This window comes from Anarrhichthys ocellatus, unplaced genomic scaffold, assembly GCF_004355925.1.
Source record: "Anarrhichthys ocellatus isolate YVR2014 unplaced genomic scaffold, GSC_Weel_1.0 scaffold9, whole genome shotgun sequence".
In the NCBI taxonomy this organism is placed as follows: Eukaryota; Metazoa; Chordata; class Actinopteri; order Perciformes; family Anarhichadidae; genus Anarrhichthys; species Anarrhichthys ocellatus.
The window spans coordinates 5,648,522-5,669,951 of NW_022280039.1; the positions used below are offsets into that span (position 1 = coordinate 5,648,522).

The window sequence follows — 21,430 nt, forward strand, 5'->3', positions numbered from 1 at the left end:
AAAGAAAAATAGGATTCCTTGCTTAATCATGCAGATCTCCAACATTACATGTTTGTTAATGGTATGCCTATTTAGCTGTAAGATGTTTTGACTTCGTCTTTGTTGCATTCCCATAGAAATCTTAAGACTTTTTTTGAATTTCTCCAGACATCAGCCCACAAAATCTACTTTCACATCTACTTTCTAAATGTGCATCCTGAATGTACAACGTCTTAAAAATAAGCTTGTATAATGAGACATTATAGGCTGACCAGAATTGAGCAAGGGGTGTTGCTGGAGCTTAACATACCAATTACTGGGTAAAGCTTGGGTGACTGAAATTCTAGTATCACAAAATCAGTCATCAGATAGTCATTGAAAAACAAAAAAAGAGGACATGGCAATCACTTCCATCTCAGTGTTTAGAAACCATTTAATTAGATGCTGTCACATTCCCCAATCACAACTGTTGACAATAAACACCTTCCTGTGTGTGTCCCCATCACAGCAAAAATAATCACAACTGATTGAGTTCAGAAATTACAGCCATCAACAGTGCGCTATACTGGAGGATAGCTGATGAACTTTCCTCTCCCAAACTCTTCCTGTGCCATCTGTCAGAAGTGATAACACGCTGCACCTAATGGCACCTGTGCTCCTCACTCTGCACCATTAGCAGGCTATAAAGCAAGGCCTCTCCAGTCCTTTCTATTCTTAAACAGTGCTCTTCATCATCACCTCAACCACGGCACAGATGATGCCGTTTATTATCCCCCCCGTTTCCAGGAGTGGATGATATTTATCCCAAAAACAGTAACGTCAAATGTCTTTTTAAAATGCTGAAGTGTGTGTAGAAATCTGGACGTGGCTGTACACATTAAGCCAGACGTGACCGTGTGCCTTTGAAGGCCATAACATGTATTGTTGAGCAAACAGTATGTTGGTGTGAATTTACAAATCCCTGCAGCTTGGATTCATACAACTGTTGGAATAAAAGTAACACGGATGTTCCTCATAAACAAACTGTTCTACTCCTCCACAGAAGGCTAACTGCATTGACCCGAGCTGCAAGAGCTGGCTTTTAAAAAAAGGTCTAGAGCCCGTCGCGCTGTGTGGCTGATTTTAGCCTGTTGCGTGGAGACTGCAATCCAGGTGATGCATCAGCCAATGGCAGGAAGCCAGAGCCAGACACGGGCATCAAGGTTGGTGTGGCTGATGGATGGAAGTGTAGCACCAGCACTTGCCAAGCCATTCCCACGGCCATAAATTACATGTTTACTGCCGGCTGTGGCTCTCTGCGCTCGCCAACATTTTGTCTGATGTCAGCAGCACATTATCATATCTAATCAGCCCCCAGCAACCCGTGTTAAATAGTCGGGGGATTTGAGTGGCCATCGTTCCATCTCTGTAAACATGATTTACATCACAAACATGAAAATCTCGATATTTATTGACCCGTTTATGGAGTCGAGTTCAAACTCTGAAAGCTTTGGCGGTTTGTTTTTCGATAGCATTTTATTTAATGTAATCCTTTTACGATGACATACGTGTTCTGCAACCCTTCATCAGAAGTGATATGGCAGCAAATGTAACTCCTGTTAAAGCATTTACAGCAGAAGATAACTTCATCACATGGAAGGCATGCACAAGTGGAAGTGCGTGATGTTGACTGAAGCAAATGACTGGATTTTAACAAGCATGGCATACAACCAGGAATATTTACAGTTGTGACCATCCTTTAAATGAAGGAACATTGAATGAGACAAGATAACATTTTCCACATACATCCAGCATACAGACAGTCAGACACACAACACATATTTTCATAAATCTCTCTTCTGATAGAGAGAAACCCCAAACACCGAGTTACACTGTATTGCAGGTTTGTGTCATGAAAAGCACTTAGAGTTAAAAAATAGAAAACCCAATATATATTTTTTCATTGATGATTATGCAGTAAGTTTAGGGGAATCAAAGCCGTGATACAGCAAAAAAAAAAAAAAAAAAAAAAAAAAAAAAAAACTGGCCATGTAATCCTCAGCAATTTAAAGACATTCTTATGCAACAACCGCCCCTACAGACTATATTAAAAAATGGATCAAACAAAAGCATCCTTGTACAAAAGAAAATAAATCAATGATGGTAATAAAAATAAGAGTACAATGTAAATATATATTCATATTTATAATTTTCTAACTGTATTTACAAGAAGATAGTGAATGCTCCAGAGGACCACGGTGCTGCAGGTCCCTTGGTAGTATATTCTCTGGATTTGGTCTGAAAAGCAGAATATTGTCCTTCACTACTGATGAAACAACCATGAAGGGAAAAAACAACAAAACAAACAAAAACCTGACATTATCATAGTCAGTCCTTTCGATTCTCCTGACCTGTGGAATGCCCAAAGTGGAGAGAAGAGTGCGAGTCTGCTCTTCTTTTTTTTGTTTTCTGACACTGTGCCAAACTGCCATGCCTGTTAATACAAAGTGCCCCATAAACATCGTCACCACCACCAAGAACCGTGGAACCGGCTGCACTCCTCAGTCCATGTGCTCCAACAAGTTCTACGAGGTGTCTCTCCAAGCTCCTTTCTCACAGAGCACGGAGTGTTTTTTTAGCTTCATCTCTGGGAATGTGGGGTAGAGTCCAACCCCATGAGGCAGGGAGTGGAGGAAATGTCAATGCTTTTCTGAATGGACATGAGGTATCAGCGTTTCTTAATGGCTGCCCCGTTGGAGTGTGGAGGGAACTTTGGCAGGCAGGGCTCCTCCGCTCCGGCATCGTGGGAGAAGACGGAGTCCTCGCCCGAGGAGCAGGTGGAGCTGCGGGTGTCCGGGTAGTTGGGGGAATATTGGTCCAGAGGCACAGACAGCTCCAAATACTCCTGTAGGCAACAAAGTGAGAAATTCTACATTTCACTTCCAAAACAGACATTTCTGCTGCATCATTGCATGATGAGGAGAGGAGGACTGACCTGGTTGGCTGTCATGGCCAGGCAGCGATCCAGGTCCTCCACCAGCTGTTTGAATGTGGGTCTGTGAGAAGGCACAGCATGCCAGCAGTCCCTCATCATCATATACCTGCAGAGATCAAGAGATTTTAAAATTGAGCAGTCAACATTACCTTATCTATTTATAAATTTAAAAAAATACCACATGTTAACGTTAAATTCTTGTGAGGAGTGGTTATAAATCTGACGTCGAGCTGTAGCTGGAAGGTGACAATCTAACACCAATATGTTCCATTTAGAGCTCACTCGAGTGTGAGCCTCTCCTTTTATTGGCCGTCACACAAACAATGGTAGGGATCATTATTATGTTGCTAAGCACCTGGAACAACATGGCAAATATAAATATTAACGCCAAACTGTTTTTGCCAAGCATGAGACACAGCAAATTGTCTGTCACCTTCAAAATTACTTTTTTTTTTTAAAAAAGCGATAAACTTGGCTTACTCTCTTGGCAATGACTGAAAAAAAAAAAAAAATATATATATATTGTTTAAATCATAACCCACGTCATCCCCTCAATAGTTGTACTATTGAAGTAGGCAACATCTGGTTCAGAGAGTCTGGTTGTGACCAGGCAAGCTCAAAAACAGAAAACCTCTCAGCATTATATTTGCAACTCATTAACCGTCACTTGCTAGAAAAACAATCCAGTGTGATTACAACAGTGCAGCTGTCATAACTACAGGGTTGTTTTGATCATGTAGTGATCATATGCAGTACGTGCAGTGTCTAGTGTGCTAAAAAATAAAAGATCTTTTTAAAAAGACAATTACAATGCATCTGGCCATGCTGTACCATTTAATATTCTCCCTATTAGTTTAACCTTACCAAATAAGGAAATCCAGGGAAATAGATATTAAGAGTTCTGTCTGAGGAACATGTTTGATTTCAGGTGCGTAGAGTTTCCTTACAGTTCATGAGTGCATGTTGAGGGCTTGTCCATACGGTGACCTTCCTTCAGCAGCTTGAACAGCTCCTCCACTGGGACTCCGGGATATGGAGAGCCCCCCAGGGTGAAGATCTCCCAAAGCAAAACCCCAAATGACCAGCTGCAGACAGAAACAGTCAGGAGCGTCTACATTATCTGCACGACTACACGTTTTCCTCACATTACATAAAGAAAAAAATAATGACATGCGATACTCACACATCACTTTGGTTTGTGTATATCCGGTCAAACAGAGCCTCGGGAGCCATCCACTTGACAGGTAAACGACCCTGTGGACAAAAAGTATGCATGTTACGGGCTACAGTGTTGAGGATTTTCCATGGGCCTGTGTGCTAAACAAATGGTAAGAATACTCACATTGGTGGTCTTCTTATAGTAATCAATGTGGTGGATATCTCTTGCCAGGCCAAAGTCCGCTATTTTCATCACGTTGTCCTCAGTTACCAAAACATTACGAGCGGCAAGATCTCTGTGGATGCACTGCAGAAACAACAACAGACATTACTAAGACTGAACCGGTGTCCTGAGAGTCAGTTTCTCAAATACAAGGCCCGATCCGCGGAGAATATTTAATATTCAATGTCATGTACATTTTGCATAGAGACGCGTTTCTCTACCTTTCCACACCTAGGTTGAGAATGAATACTTTTACTTTGTCGTTACCTTTTTGGAGGACAAGTACTCCATGCCTCGGGCCACTTGATAAGCACAGGACACCAGGTCTTTGATGGACATGTTCTCCACGGGAACCTGGTCTGGGTTGTAGCAGTACTCCATGCCTGGTGGGCGCCGAGCTCGCAAGTACTCCCGCAAGTTGCCCTTGGATGCATATTCTACTATCACATACAGAGGACCTAAACACAAATACAAGAATAAATCACCTCTAAATCACCGCCATAGAATGAGACCATGTAACATAGGCATTATTTAGTGTAATTGATGGCAGCACTGATAAAATTATCATAAGGGCACCAAACCTACTCACAAGGCCATTGAGATCAATTGGATCCCTTGCCTTTGTGAGTGAGAATGTGTAAGATTGAATAATTAAAGGGAGATGTTGTAAATACTTTGAGATCAATAGACACGCGCAAATGAGTTACTCGAGATACAAGTCAATGTCAAAACAGTCGGTAAAGTGGACAAAGAGCTTTGTGTTTCAGTGTGGAAGCAGCAGAGCGGTGTGCACTGCAGGGTCATTAGAGGTTAGTTTCCTTTAGCTTTTCGTCAGGGATGATTGGAGGGAAACGGCAGCAGCCGTGGTCGATTCCATCTGCGAGTTCGGAAGTTGGTGTCAGATTGGTTTACTCACGCTGTTCTACACATCTCTCACAGTAAGGTTCATGGTTGTCTGGACAACATAGTGTGTGTGTGTGTGTGTGTTGGCCGGAGCAGGGCAGGTCAGTAGCAGACCCCTGACTGTCTGGTCCTACCATCCTGTGTGCAGGCTCCCAGCAGATTAATGATGTTCTTGTGCTTCCCAATGATCTTCATCATCTCCATCTCTGAAATCAGGTCTGACAGGTCTTTCTCTGTGGCGTCAGCTGTAGGGATTAATCATATTAGGGCAATTAGACAATGTTCTGCTGGTGAAAAAGGCCAAAAAGACCTTACAATAATCATCCTACAAAGTATATACACCAACATTGAAACTCTTGCGGAGTTAGGCTGGCGTTTGTCTTGGAGAACGCTCCCGGGGAAAGGCACTTAAAGTAGGAGACAATAAATGCTACTTTCCCTACATCCTCACTCCTCCGTGCAGTTTAATGAACACTGTTTTATATGGGATGTCAAGGGTTCTCATAAATTTGTACTATGACTAGATGACTATCATCTGCTCTCCCATTTGCAAAGTGGCTGGGATCCAGTGGCAGATATCTCTTAGTATCTGTTCGTCACAGTTCTGTGTTGGAAGTTCTCTCGTCCCGGGAGCATTGACTTTAGGCTTCTTTAAGATCTATTACTATAAACTGAGGCGCTTTCCTCTCTGCCAAGCTTATTCCAACATATCTTATTAGTTTCAGTACCAATCAATCCAGGTCTACGGTTTACCCACAAGACTGAGAACAGCTAACTTACATTTCAACATTTTGACTGCAACCTTGGTCACACGGTTTTGCTTCTCTTTGTCAAGACCCAGCGCCTCTCCCATCACCACCAGACCGAAGCAGCCTTCACCCAGCGGCTTCCCAAGAACAAGTCTGAGGAGGAGAAGAAACATGAAACAGTCATCAACAGTCAGGGGAGTTGAACTCCAAATCTGCATTATGCGCGCGTGACGTTTGGCTTTTCATTTTGAAGCTTCAAAGTTGATTCCAAACTTAAAAGTTCAATTTTAGACACTTTGCTTTTCTTTGGTTTAGTTCAGTTTTACACAGACTGCTGCCCTGTACAACAATATTGTTCTGGTGCAGTTTCAGCCAACATCAGCTTTTTGAGGTGAGAATGAGTGAAAGAGAGAAACTCTCACTTTCCTTGTGCAGCTGGTTCCTGTTCCAGCAGACGGACTGTTTCAAACCAGTAACTTTACTTTCAGAAGGTCACTTGTCTAGTCTCAAAGATGTTCTCGCCCTGTCTGAAGGTTTTGACCATGGATATACCTGTCCCGGAGAAGCTCCCAGCGGGGATCCTGGGGCAGTTCATACTCCGACACCCCTGACAGCATTGGAGATCCGCTGGAAGAGAGGCGGGACGGACGAACCAGCATCACCCCAGAGTGGATGGAGGAGCTAGAGTCCACAGACACCTGAGGAAAAGAAGACTGACATTACTCCTCTCGTAGTGGAACAGACACCAGCAGCAAGAGCTTATTAAGTTAACAGTGACAAAAAGAAAATTAAAACTAGAGTAGTTGATCAAATATAGGACCGTATAAAACCACCTAAACCAGTCAGGTACCATACGAATGGAGAAGAAATACTCCTCAAATACACATACTTACCTAATGTACAATACCTTAAGGAGCTACAATGAACCTGAAAGCCCTTTGAATAAATACTTTGTTTTCTGTTAGCAGCTGAGCCAAGGAGCTCAAAATACATTGTAAAGCATTGAATTTACAAATAACCTCAACAAATGGCATATGGAGAGAGAAAGAGATGAAAAGGTATAAATATTCCAAACCCCCTATCTACTTTCTGTTACCTGTCTGCGCAGCGGGATGCTTTTGGCCAGCTTGTGGACGGCCAGCTGACTGTTGAAGTCACTCTTCTTTGAGGAGGTGCGAATCTTCACTATAATTGCGATGGCAATCATAACCGCGATGAAAAAGAAGCCCACGCAGTAGATGACCACCTCCAGGTAGGTGTGGTTGGCTGGAGGATAGTGCGGGACCGCTAGATGGGGGAGGCGGGAATGCAAGGTGACAGGGGGCAGGGAGGGGTGGGGTCAGCTGTCATCCATGAAAATAAACTACCACAGAAAGTCTGACTTTATATACCCGATAATCACACCAATCATACCCATGCTTTCAAGTAAACTGCAACACACGCACACACACACACAGTTTAAAAACCAGAGCCTTTGACACAAAGGAAAGAAATTGGAGCCCAGGCCTTCACTGTACATATTTTGCCAATATGAGAATTAGTCAATGAATCACTGAGAAATAGTTGGAGAAAAGCCAAATGACCCCAATTCAACACATTGCTAGATACAGATTCATTTTCTTAAACACACGTATATAAATATTTTGATTGGGACCAAGTAATAGATATGTAAGAGTTTAACAGTGTGCAAAGGATCTGACTTTCATACAGAGTATTAACACTTCACACACACACACACACACAATGTTTCAACACATAATTTCTACACCATCAAATGGCCTAATTCCCGTTTCATATCTACTTGTAGGTCTAAAAGCAGCACAACACAAAGCATGAGCTTTAACTGCTCGACTTGTTGAATAAAATATCCAATTCTGACTTCCATTTGAAAAGCTATTCTAGAACGAGTTGTGTGTTGGTGCTGGTAATACAAACAAAATCTCTTTTAAGAAAACATATGTGTAAAAAATAAAAAATAAAAATTGCTAACACTTTGAAAATAAATTCTCCAATTCAGATCTTGTTTTTTTCCTCCCATTTCAGTGAAAACACCGACGTTTATCATACCAACTCTAGGGGTGTAATGGGCTCCATATTTCAGTGAAAAAGACGCATACCTTGGCTTGGGATGGCTTGGCGTTGGGCACAGGAGCTAGATCTCACTAATCAGTTAGAAAACGCAAAAAATAATAAGAAAAACGCATTCCGGTCTACTCGTAAACTTACAACCTGTTGAGGTCATTAATGATGCAGTTAAACGAATTAAGCCTCTTTATTCTTGAAAACTTTAAATTCATACAGCTGCTCATTCCCGTCTGGTGTATTGCTAAAAACACTTCCGAATGAATGAGCATAATGCCTGAACATGAACATCCTTTTCTCAATGCACAACTTTATTTATTTAACAGCTTTACTTGTTCAAGCGTAGATGTAAATTCTGCTAAGAGTTGCTTATTCAGAATATTACTAAATTGCTTGTTTTTGTAGTTAAAGTTTCCCTAATAATAATGAAAGTATTACTAATGAAAAATATTAGACATGGCATTGTGTTGCTTCCTGCTATTGGGAGATATATCACATGCAAGTCATTTGTGCTGGAAGCACTACATGTTGAACAATGCATCCCAAACCAAGGGTGCCAAACTGACCGAAGTGTACCGTTACACCCCTAACCAACACCAGCAACACAAGTGAGCCGCACTTGTGTGAAGAGGCTGACTGACAAGCAAGCTTGATAATTGGACAAATGCCCATTCCGACCCTCAGGAATGAGACACATCCACTGCAGCGGGCCAATTATCAGAGCATGCCGCTGTGTTCACAGCAGGAAATGACATCAAGGATACATGTCATTTGTAGCAGTTGTCAAAGAAAATCAGCTTTACACCAAATCGAATGCAAACACCAGTTAAAGAGCAGAATGGGAGAGACAGTTCATGATCAGAACTGCCAAACAACCCCTCAAATGGAAGATCTACATGGCAGACACCATTAAACCATTAGACCAAAGGAATATTAGGCTGTTCAAAAAAATAGCAGTGTCTGCATTTGTCTTTACAAACTCAAACATTTACTGTATGAACTGAAAAATGCTTTGAAGATCTAGCTTTCCTGCAAATCACTGAACAAATTTTTAGTTGTATAACCACTGTTGCATGGAGTCAACCAACTTCTGCCACCTGTGAACAGGTGAATTGTGGAATGTAGTCCAATTGTCGTGGGCTGGAATACCTGTTCACAGGTGCCAGAAGTTGGTTGACTCCATGCAACACAGATGTGAAGCAGTTCTCAGAAACAGTGGTTATACAACTAAATATTTGTGTTTGTAAAGACAAATGCAGACACTGCTATTTTTTTGAACAGCCCAATATTCCTTTTTCTTCACTTTCTGTGAAGTAATACATTTCAGACATTTTTCTTCATGTTTTGATTTGGAATAGAATGTGCAGTGTTCCCATGGGAATAAAAGCTATTTTGGGCTTTACTCTCTTTTTTTTTTTTTTAAACACTGCTATTATTTTAAACACAACTGTACATAGCAACATGTTTTGTTTTTTTATGTATTGCGACTGTGGGGAGAATAGAAACGCATTGGTTTTATTAATAAAAATTATACTGTGTATTCAAAACACATTGGGTTTATTAGTATTATTTCATACATTTTACACATTTCATTTATGTTTGACTAGCGAATATACATCACATTAAGTTTATTAGTTTATTTATGTTAAACTATGTAATCCAAATGGATGGAAATTTTATATGCAATTAAAATACATAAATCTTAATTATTAGGCCTAAATATTTCTGAGAGTGTATACCTCTGTATGTGATCTTGTTTTTACAACACTACTGGCCTGTTTCTATATGTTGATTTGTTTTGTCATGGTGGATCAGGTTCAGTAGGCTCTTGGGTTGTTTGGCATTTGCTGATTCCATTGAAGAAACTGCAGAGCATGGCTCATACTCTCCCATCTAGAGAGCTTAGATGGAGCAGGAGCCATGCTGAGGACAGAGAGAGGGCGAGTTTTAGGACTCGTAACTCGCTCTGGCTTCCTCTCACATTTTTTCGACAGAACTAGAGTCGAACAAGACCCTTTTCTGTCAAATGTGAAGGTGGACAGCCAGGCTGGAGTTGGAAAAAGGGAAATAGTGAAAAAATAGGAGAGAGACAGAACCACTGATACCTTCAAAAACGGTCAACCATGCAGAGTGATGAGAGAACCCGATAGAATTGCCCGCCAAGCAGGTGTACTCCCCAGCGTCATCATAAGACACATTTCTCAGTTGGAGGACTTCCATTTCCTTGTCCGTGGTGTTAAGGCCAGCGGTCTAGAAAATAAAGGAAGCAGACCCAACAAGAGGCCCAAGAGGGGAAAGGGAACCATGAGTAAAGGATTCTGAAAGAGAAAGGGGATAGAGGAGTGTTCTCCTCCTCGATTAAACACCATCTGCCCAAAAAAGTACCACCGGGAGCCCCAGCAGGGGACTCCAGTATCTGTTAGTGGAGGAGCAGGTTAGGTTGACTCTGCGCTTCTGAACCCCACATTGAGCCACCCCATCACCACATCAAATACCTCAGTCTCATCTCTACATGCAAGAGATGGGCAACATGGAAAACTCCACAGCAGAACAGGGCACACTCAAATTCACACTCATACTTCCGATAGGTACTCAGAGGAGGACAGCTGGAAAAAAACAAAAAGGGGAGAGAGCCTGTGAGCCGTGAAAGGAGGACTTTGAAGGGCAAGGGAGCGAGAGTAATAGAAGATGGCAAGAGAGGCCCTTATTAGGAGGGCACAGCACAGGCATGGGGCAGGAATGAGAACGGGTCCAACATTAACCTGAGACTAAACACTTTCAACTGTTCTGCTGGGAATTTTCCATAGCGTCATTTACAGTCAGGCGCACTGAGGCAGGAGAGAGGGAGGGAGAAACGGAGGGAGGGAGGGAGGAGAGAAACAGCTGAGGTTGTCTCGAGTTATACGGCCCTAGTTTTTCCAGGTGGTCCTAGAAGCGCCTCCACTGTGTCACCCCTGTACTGCTGCGTGGTGGTTACCTGTGGGCTCATATCTGGCGACAGTCAGCCAGGCCGACTGATTGGCCTCTCCTATATAATTGGACACTTTACATATATACTCTCCGCTCTCCTCCTCGGTCACATTGTAGAGGGTCAGCACCTGAGCGTCCGAGCTATTGACCCCAGAATGCTGGAAATAAAAACATGTCATGTGCAGCACAGAAAAAAAAAGTAGCAAAACACAACATGAAATTAGACTAGAGAATTCAGGAAAGATGTTTCTATTTGTTTGGGTTGTGTTCAGAGTTACAATAGCAAGATAAAGTTAATTTATTGCATTGAATGCAATTTGGAAACCTTTTACATAACTATTGGCTATCTCAGGAAAGAATTGACATAGCAATAGAGGACATATCTAATCCAAATTCCTCCCTTTTCCTAATTAGCATTACCACAGTTATCTATACTGGCTTGTTGCTGCAGGATCAATGAGAAAGCTCCTACCTTGAGGACACGGACATACGGTAAACCATCAGGACCAACTCGGCTTCCATTGAGCTCAATGTGCTTCAGCCACTGGATATGAGGCTGAGGGTCGCTGAACACCTTGCACTCAAACTCCACGTCGCTGCCCACCACTGCAGTGCGATTTGCTGGCAGGCCAGCCTGCAGGATTGGTCTGTGGGGAGAACGCTCTGCAACGCAATCAGAACATACACAAATGTTAGTTTAGAAGACGTTTGGCGAGCAGTAGTCTCGCATAGCAGGACCTATCTCGATTTTAGCGCTTTGCCAGCGCTAAACAACGGTCTGGTTCACACATTATCATTCTGATAAACCAATCCCAATCATCTTGGGTAGTGATAAGCAGAGGATGTACCTACTGTGACCTTGCAAAAATAGATAAAGACACAGGCTTATATGGGGTTCCCACCACAGTTTCATGGACAAAATCTCCAAACTTTTCAAGGACTCACAATAAAATGTCCATGAACGATCACAACTCATAGGTACACAAACAGAACTGTATAGTCCAAATGTTATTATTGTATCAAAACTAAACAGCAACCATTTTAATCTGTAATAGTTAGTTATGTTCATATTCACTTAAAATACTTCAAACTACAGGCACAGTCAATACATTTTAAAAATAGCTTTACAAACACCTTTATCAGTCTGGCACTGATATAAGGGGAACCAGAACTGATTGTGCCATCAGTGTATTCTTAATGCATTGGATTGGAAATCCTGAAAAAAACGAATGCAGCAACATAACGTTACGGCTACAGAAAATACATTTGCCTCTATGTGACATTAAGTGAAAGGTTCTCCACAGAAGATCTATGTAACAATTCATTTCATTACACAATAAAAATGACTTTTCCCAAAACCTTCAAGGATTTTAATAATTCCATGACTTTCCCAGGGTTTTCTGGTCAGTGGGAACCCTGTTTATACACAGTCTAGGCGAGCAGTGAAGCAACCACACAATAACTAAAAAGTACACACAGATGACTGATTTTCAAACACAAGCCAAATAAAACCTCCGTCACAGTGTTGTTACTGGAAATGCCGGGGTAGACGGCAAACAAGGTCACTTGTATAAATTATTGTGTAAATTACAGATTGGAATTTCTTATCTTGAGAACTAAAGTGGCAATTTTTTTTTTTTTAACTATGAGCTGTTTGTGTAATTATTAAGAGTTGGCCACAATCGCAACGTTACGTTATCTGATCCGGACCGGTTACCGTGAAATGAAGCTGCTCTATTATCACCGATAACTCCGAAGTAAATTTACAAGCCAAGAATCTGGAAGAATTTCAACTGGCCAGGCCAGCTCCACCGCCTGACCAAGACATTGGTGGCGCTTAACAAATGCTCGGTGACAAAACTCTCCCCTCGCTGAAGCAATGTCAACGCTCACCAGGGTTTGGACCTCTACCGAGGTCAGGAGACGCCCAGGGGACCACAGTGACTGAGGGAGTGGGTCTGTGATTTATAAAACCAGCGGTGTAAGAGCGAGCAGTTCCTAGAGGAGTAATCGCTTCTCTCCTCAACATGGATCCATCACTCACGCCACAAGTACACAGGCTTTATTTAACAAATGGCTGACAAAGTGACCCAGCTCCCCCTACACAAGACCGCGCCCCTGTGCTGCTGTGATAACAAGCACATTTGACTGATTAATCAGATATTTGTGGAATTGTTCCAACATGACTCAAGAGCCTCATGAATATTCAACAGGTTATTAAAACACGATCGATAAAGCTTGATCCTAGGTTAACATATCAACAACATGATTACAGTGAACACTTACCCACTACATCGAGCTGGTAGGTGTGATTGATGCTGCCGTACTGGTTTTCTACCACACAGGTATAGTTTCCCTTGTCAGAGGGTACTACAGATTCCATGATGATGGTCCAGACATGGTCACGGACCTAGGAATTTTGGGGAAAAGCAAAGGTTATAGTGGCTGGCCTGGCATAAAGTCCAGATAGAACTTCTGTTCATAGTGAAATATGTTGCATTTGTTAGTCTGATGGTATGAGACGGCGCAGGTAAAACCCCAGCTGGGTGCACAGATTCGTTAACTTGGTGGCTACGGATTTCTCGATCGACACATTTTTTAAATTTCCTTTCCACAACAGAAATGGTAAAAAGAAACACTTAATAGCTCCAGTGTGCATGTAGAAGTGTCTTTGGGCAAGATATTGCACCCCAAATTGCTCCTGAAGGCTGTGCAATCGTTGTAAGAATGATTAGATTAGAATGTGGCGCTGGTGGCACCTTTTATGTCAGCTTCTGCAGAATATGAACGCGTGTGTGAACAGGGTAAATGTTAGCATGTATTGTAAAGCACTTTGAGTGGTCGGAAGACTAGAGAGGTACCGTATAAATACAAGTCTATTCACCATCAAAGCTAAAATGTTTTCAATCAAATCTAATGAACATAAATGAGGCCAGTAGGAAGCCAATCATTGCAACATGGAGCTAGACTGTAATTCTGTGTTTAACAGCTAAAATCTTAAAGAACATGTGCATTTTTATCCTTCCGCTTTCTCCGAATATGAATTGTCGTAAATCATTTTTTTTTTTCCATTTCAAAGCCTCGGCTAACAAGGTCACTGATGTGTGATGTGATGATAACAAGATAACACACTACTCCCTCTTCCTGTGACACCACCCAATGTTATAAACAGCGGATCTTTTGTCTAACCAAACAAAGAACACAGGAAAATATGGACATGTTTTATATACATCTGCCCCAACCAGTCCTATTAGCGCCAACTGATGTCTGGCTCTTTTTTTCCGAGACATGTTATAGTTTTTCTTCCATAAATCTGCCAAGACCAGCAGTGTGCGATTAACCAACGGACCTCTAAGGCAATGGCAACATCAAACATGCATATACACAGACTGAGCCATACGGTTTCCCTCATTTAGCTAAAAAGGTGATGAGGGAGTACAGCTGCCTGCTGCCAGATGTGTTGTGCTTGGCTTCATATACATGTGGTCTACATTATTCCCTCCCTCCTGCACGTCTCCATGCAGACGATATGAATAATAGAAGCCCGGCCATAAAAGCAAGAGTGTGGGAGGGATATGAGAGACATCGCCGGCCGCTAACGCAGACCTTTGCACCTTAACTAAAATAATAATAATAAAAAAAAAAATTAAAAAAAAAAAAAATAAAAAACGAACAGCAGCCAGATGGTTAAGTGTGCTGAGAGGAAACTCCTAAATGTGTCCCAGCTGGGGAGGGAGATGGGCTCAGCCAGCACGAGACAAGGCTGGACTGGCCTACACCTTGATGGGAAGAGCAGATGCAGGGAAAGCTCTTTCTTAGTGCACAGACATCCCACACCTGCAAGTCAACTGCCACCGAATGAAACTATTCACAGCGAAGTCAATGGAAAAGGTACAACAAGCACAATATTTATACAGCCCCCAAAAAAATAATGGCCATATCATATGATGGTTGATTAGATTGTGGATTAATACAATGGCTTCCTTTTGCCCAACAGGAAATTTAATTGTGGTATAACAGACCTGGTCCACATCCATCTTATCAGCTATTATAATCTCACATTTTATCAGCAGTTAGCATCACATTTGAATAAAGCTTGCCTGGAAATGGGAAGATGTTGAGAAATACAGTTATCACAGCACATGCTATATCACAGATACAGTATGAAATAAGTTATACCTTGCCAGTTAGTAAGTACACATACATTTTGTCATCAGAGGGTGTACCCGTAGGCTCTGTGCGGATATCTGCGCACTGGCAAATTAGCTGTGACCGCCACTGTGAAACGCATCCTCCAAGCGGAAAGTATAAACTGAACTACGGTGCGTCCGTGATGTCAGCAGCAGTCTGTGTACGCGTCCGTTTGGGAGTTTAACCAAGGCTAAAGTATGATAGATTTACTGCTGCGTGGATGTAATTACAGAAAAGACGATGCACTGATACCCAGAACGAGGACAGCCAACGTTATCCTTCATCCAAACGCGAGGCTAAGATTGCCCACCTGGAGGTATAATCACTATGGCACAACGTTCCTTTTTGTGGCATAGGGTTTCATCTTGTATTGTTGTCAGGTGAAATGTGAAACTTGCCTCCGAGTTTCAATTGCAGGATGCGTTTCTTATTCCAGGGGAGGAGGTGGCGATCTAATGTGGAGATGAGATAGCCGACATCTCGACTAGTAGTGAATGAGCTTGGAGAGATTCACTAAGACATGCTAAGGAAGGTGCAGTGTCACTAAGAAGAAGCTGAGGGGAACAAATGTAAGAAATGTATATTTTGAATTATTAACCTTGAAGCCTCCAATACGATGGTCTCTCTTGAACTCCCTGCCATTCTTGTACCATTTCAGGGTGGGAGTTGGGTTGCCGCTGGCTTGGCATCGAAACTTCACCGTCTTACTGGCTGGGACAGCGTGAAGCTTTTTCTCCATTTTCTCTGGATGAGCCCATTGTGGGGCCATTGCTAAATAATAAGACAGAAAAAAAACAAACAGATGAGTAACACATAAAGCTACGTGTGCATTTTGTTAAACTTGAGGACATATAACTCAGTTTAAGTACCCTAAACTTTAGGCTAGATTTTGTAGACCGCATTACATAATGACCCTCTGAGAATCACCACCTTATCTTGGTGGAGGAGTATGCTGCATCCCTGGGAGCTGTGTTGTCTGGGGCAATAGCTCCTGGTAGGGTGGCCCAAGGCCAACTGGCCCCAGGGGAGGAGCCAAACCAAGAACGATTCACAGACTGGATATGCAGCACCTCGCCGCTGTGGTAGTTTTCCTCCGACTTTGCGGTCATATCATCAGCCAGCTTCGGACACTTGAGTTGTGACCGAAAGAATGACATTTCTGATATAAGTGGCCAAAAAAGTGGCTGGGCTTACCCGTAGAGACTATTTCACTTAGCATGCTTCCACCGCAACCCAGCCTTGGTGGCAAAAAAGGATGGATTACATAATACATGTTCACCCTAAGATTTCTAAATTATAGTCACAAGGCTTGGCTGTACTGGATGGGGCAAGATATAGAGTTTTGAATAAAAAAGAAAAAACAAACTAAATAAAAAAAATGCTGTGGCTTCAAAATGGCCAGGTGGGTCAGGGGGAGACAAAGCTCTGGGAGTCAGAGTACAAACTCATGCTTGCCATGCTTGGTAGCCGCTGGATTCTTTGTGGGCAGTAAGAGCCAGATGATAAAGCCCGAGTGTCCTAATTATTACTCTATAGACAAATTGGATGACTTCTTAGGTTAACCACGATTAGTCACAGCAGAGTCATTCCTCTTGTAACTGAGGTAGTGAAAGCCCTCTGATTCAGAGTGAAATCATTCACCTCAGTGTGACCAACACACACATGGCAGACCCATAATTGAATAATAAAGCTTTCAAATAAGTGACCAGTCGTGACAATTACTCATAACCCTGTGACTCTGGGCCAGTGAGTAATGACCACTTCTCGCAGTAGCATTAGTAACTTGAAGAGATCGGCGGCACACTTACGCAGCAGTTTTTGACTGCCCAACAGCTTGGCTTCCTCTGATGAAGACTCTTCATCTTCATCATCATCCTCAGATGAGGCCAGGGTATCAACTAGAGAAACACAAAGTGACAGTTCCATTCATACTGATCCACAGTGATGCATGTTTAAGAACAAAAAAGAAAACATAAAAGTATGGGCACAACCTTTGAGCATGTACATATACACTGAAGCCAGGGGTGAGTATGTGATGCACACTCTTTACTACAATCGAATTGATCTTTCTATTACTTTACCTGTGACGTTGAAGTAGACGCTGTGGTTGCCGAAGGTGGTGCATGTGTACAGACCAGAGTCTGTCAGCTCCACCGCCTCGATCTCCAGCTGGCCTCTGCGGATGCGCGTGTGTTCTCCATCCACCACCGCCGCCACGTGGTCCTTGGTCCAGTTGACAGCATGGGGGGAGTCTTTGGAAAAGCAACTCAGATCCAGACGATCCCCGAGATAGAGAGTGAACAGCTCCACTTGCGTATCCACAGAGACTACTAAGGAAAACAGGAGGACATGGTTTTTAATGACAGCTCTGTAGTTATTTAAAACTCCTTATGTAGCCTAATTATAAAAAATAAAAAAACAGCCCCACGAGCACATAAAAAGCTAAAAACTAACTATATGACAAATGCAAGTCATTCACAATAAGATAAGTGCACACTATATGACTAAATACTAACTGTTCACAGAGCTCTCACACAACACACGGGTGTATCTTTACTGTAGAATCATCAAAAATAACTTCAATCAACAGGGTCCAAGAGGAGAAGAGCAGAAAAAGTCCTTCCATGATTTCCTGCCTGCCTAACCTCTCCCTCAAATTAAATCATATCCAAAATTAGTTAAGGCCCTATCGTCAGGCAGGCAAGGAGCTACTTGGGAAAGGAAGGTGAAATTCAATTAAGAGGATTGAAGAGAGGGAAGGTGTCATGGAGCGAGACACCTGAGCCCCCCTGTTCTAAATGACTACATAGTCCACGAGGGGGAGGGGGTAACACAATTACGCCGACACGTTGTCCATCACGATAGTGTTGTTTGTCTTGTTACAAAAGGTAGAAAACGTCACTTGCTAGACATTCTTGCTCTAGGATTATGCAGCCGTGCTAAAAGAAAAAAGGCACACATGGTGCACTGTTCTAATTAGCATCCTGATTTTATAGACAGTGGGGCTTCAACTACCCATCATTTTTAATATCGATTCATTGACAGATTATTTTCTTGTATTAATCATCTATAAAAGGACACGGAGCACAAGATGTCTTCAAATGTCTTGTTTCGTCCAAACAACACTCAAAGATATTTAGTAGACAAGCAGAAAATCCTCCCATTCGAGAAGCTGGAAACAAATAATACTTAAAGTTCTGCGCTTAAAAAACTACTACAATGATCAAATGATTATTAAATGGCTGCAGATCGTGTCCGCTCTGGTTACATAGTTGTTTTAGCCAGGTAGCGCCACTAAGTGATCCCCTGTGGCAGCACCACAATGTCAAATCTCAGTCATTTCGCTCGTCCTCCCTACATAGTCCCTTTGGTATTAGAGCAAGAAAAACAGAACTAGATAATCAAATAGCCATAGCGGTAAGCAATCCGTCAAGATGAGATTATTCTGAAATGTTCTCAAAGTGCACTGTTTGTAAAAAAAACGCACTTCCTCAGAACAGGAAGAACATCCATGCAGCATAAGCTCAGCACAGCATCAGCAAACCTGACTAATCCCTCCCACCCTCACAACAAAGGTCTCCAAACAATAAAGGGGAAGAGGGAGCGAGTGAGCATGTGCACAGGAGCGAGCGAGCGAGGGCCTGCAGCGGCAGGTTCTAGTGCCAGTTGCTATGGTGACCCCACTTGGGCCTAGTAAAGGTATTTCCTGGATCACATATGTCTGACAGGCCCTTAATCCCAGCAGGAAAAAGGGGCCAGGGGGTAGGATCAACTTTCTCCTCAGAAACAAACCCAAATGGGGGGAAAAGCAGAAGAGGCATTTAGTGATAGACTACAGCGATCCAACTAGGACTACAGCCTTAAACGTAACGTGTCTCTCTGTGTGTGTGTGTGTGGGGTTATTATACTTCTGTCCCTGCCCTCTAAATGGAGATGCCACTGATAAGTCTGTGTCAACATCCCAGCTGTTAATCTGGGCGCAGACATCATAAAGTGCCCATAAAAGCTGTAAAAGTTAGCTTGTTGCTTTATTGTAGACCACAGTCGGGACCATTTGTGCTTCTGCGACAACCTACTTAAAAGTGGAGTAAGGTATAAACACAATGTAGTCAAATCAACAGACTACTGTCTAAAAAGAAAGACTATTTTTCTGATGAATTAGATACTAAGAAGTAGCAGCACACTCAAAGTAAATATAGTTTCAACTCTTCACAATGAGGAAGGTGCCAGGTTTCCAGCATTTCTTTTGCATCAGAGGAGGTTTAATCCTCCTGCCGCTGTGATTGGATTAAGGACCATAATTTTAGAAAGCGACCGATCTGGAATGTGTTCTACCTTCCATTCGGAAAGATTGATTGACATCGTTTACAATCAGCCTAATGACGTAAATCATGAAAGGAGTAAGAAATCATTGAGAGGTTTTAAACTATAGGGAGGAACAAAGCTCACTATATTAAAGACCAAATTAAAAAAAGAAGAGTTTGCACCAGTCTATGGAACCTACTCCGGCTACAGAATAGGAAGCAATATGCCGCGTGAATGACTTCTGGGATTTCCTGCTCTCACTGGAGTGATGGTTGAATGCAGTAAAGTCGGGCCGGTTGAGGCTCTGCGGTGGCACACAAGAGGAAAATTGCGATGGCAAGTTTCCTCTGCTGATTTGACCACACCAGAGTGAAAGGGTGGCGGACATGTAGAGGGGATTGATAATAGACAAAAGACAGGAAGCAAAAAATTTAAAATAAAAAAAATAAATAAATAAAATAGGACAATGCCTATTAGCAAGCCAAAAAAATTCACTAAGCGAGTGTCCCTCCTGAAAGCACTCCATTGGAGGAGCTTTTCATTCCTAAATGAGCCTCTTGACAATCAGCATAGATTAACACTTGGGAGCTACAAGAATTACTGTGTGTCATTCAAATGAGTTCAGCTACATTTAGCCTGACATTATGGCTTTAATGACTAACGCAGCAGAACCAGGGCTTTACAAATTTAGTTTTGACATCATGTTCACTGCTCAGCCTCGATACATAAACAGCTTTGGAGAAAATGTGCCTTCTCTCTTCCTTTAATTTAAAATCACACATGCTAACCAACACACCAGGAAATACAGAACGGACAAAAGGAAATTTGACATCTGAATGTTTAGATCCACAAAAGCATAATCATCATTAAAATCCATGGTGAACAAAGTATCTCAGCTCCAATGTGTGCAGTAAATGCACAGATCCTTTGCAACAAAACAAACCTAGAGATTTTGTGCCATTTCTGAAATATGTGGAAGATTTGACAAATGATTGCTCCTCTATTATCAGCTGGATATGCATTATGTGATGATACCAATTGTATTGTTGTAATACCTTTATCTTTGCATAAAATTGCTTGCCTACTGAATGGCTTTAACCATTTGTCTAAAGTAATGGTCTCTTTTTATCTTAAATTGTCACTACTGTTTTGAAAGGCATAATGAAGGTCCATTTATGAAGAATCATTTTAAAATTCAAATTAAAGTAGCTTTGTGCATCGATGTTCAATTTTCCAACAGAAAAACAGCCTTCCTCTAAGAATTGTTTCCACCCCTACTTCTTATGTTTTCTGCTAACAATTGGTTCTGTGTCACCATCACCATAAAGACCAGTTGGTTATCCTCGAGTGGAAATAAATGCCGACAAGGAAAAAGTCAAATTGAATCTGGTGCTATCCTAAAGTCAGTTCACTTGTTTTGTCCACAGAGCCGCGCTCCTCTGGGCCTCCATCGCTGTCTAGATTTTAAGAGCCCTCCACTGAAAGGGTCAGCGGCTCATCTACTCTGACAGCAGAGCATCCAGTCAAATACAGTACATCCTCTGGGAACGCCGTATAAACAACTTTCTGACATTTCACTGTCACATCCAAAAAGACACATACTGACATTGAAATGATTATGACAAAACAACAAGTTGCTCTGAATTATTTAACCGAGAAGAACTTTAAGAAAGGGATGTAATCGTTTGAATGGCTGAAATGAATTTGTTCAGAGGATATTCTTTTCTTATGGGAACAACGCAAAACAAAGACAAACACAGAATCATGCATAAAACATGACCATTTCCATATAACTGTTGCGTTTCCCCAACCAAGACAAAAGGAATGCAACCAAATGCTTCTGCTGTGATTGTTTGTCGACAGCTGAAGCCATCCGTCACCCAGCAGGGAAGTAGG

At 42.1% G+C, this 21,430-nt stretch overlaps 1 protein-coding gene across 5 annotated transcripts in view; it reads right to left on the bottom strand.

The window, feature by feature from the left end:
* Window positions 1-1,475: 1,475 nt before the first annotated feature.
* fgfr1a (fibroblast growth factor receptor 1a) overlaps window positions 1,476-21,430 on the bottom strand; it is a 31,263-nt gene continuing 11,308 nt past the window's right edge. Inside the window, exons 3-18 of one of the 5 annotated variants that reach the window (XM_031849034.1) lie at window positions 17,311-17,556; window positions 17,038-17,127; window positions 15,828-16,000; window positions 13,325-13,448; window positions 11,511-11,701; window positions 10,174-10,318; window positions 7,083-7,273; window positions 6,539-6,684; window positions 6,018-6,139; window positions 5,372-5,482; window positions 4,602-4,792; window positions 4,296-4,418; window positions 4,137-4,207; window positions 3,901-4,038; window positions 2,954-3,059; window positions 1,476-2,863 (exon numbers count right to left, since the gene is read on the bottom strand). In XM_031849034.1, the coding sequence (XP_031704894.1) occupies window positions 2,687-2,863; window positions 2,954-3,059; window positions 3,901-4,038; window positions 4,137-4,207; window positions 4,296-4,418; window positions 4,602-4,792; window positions 5,372-5,482; window positions 6,018-6,139; window positions 6,539-6,684; window positions 7,083-7,273; window positions 10,174-10,318; window positions 11,511-11,701; window positions 13,325-13,448; window positions 15,828-16,000; window positions 17,038-17,127; window positions 17,311-17,556 (2,345 nt within the window). In that variant the 3' untranslated portion in view covers window positions 1,476-2,686. Of the gene's footprint in view, window positions 2,864-2,953; window positions 3,060-3,900; window positions 4,039-4,136; window positions 4,208-4,295; window positions 4,419-4,601; window positions 4,793-5,371; window positions 5,483-6,017; window positions 6,140-6,538; window positions 6,685-7,076; window positions 7,274-10,173; window positions 10,319-11,045; window positions 11,197-11,510; window positions 11,702-13,324; window positions 13,449-15,827; window positions 16,001-17,037; window positions 17,128-17,310; window positions 17,560-21,430 lie in introns of all 5 variants that reach the window. The other 4 variants (XM_031849031.1, XM_031849035.1, XM_031849033.1 and 1 more) reach the window with 4 other exon arrangements.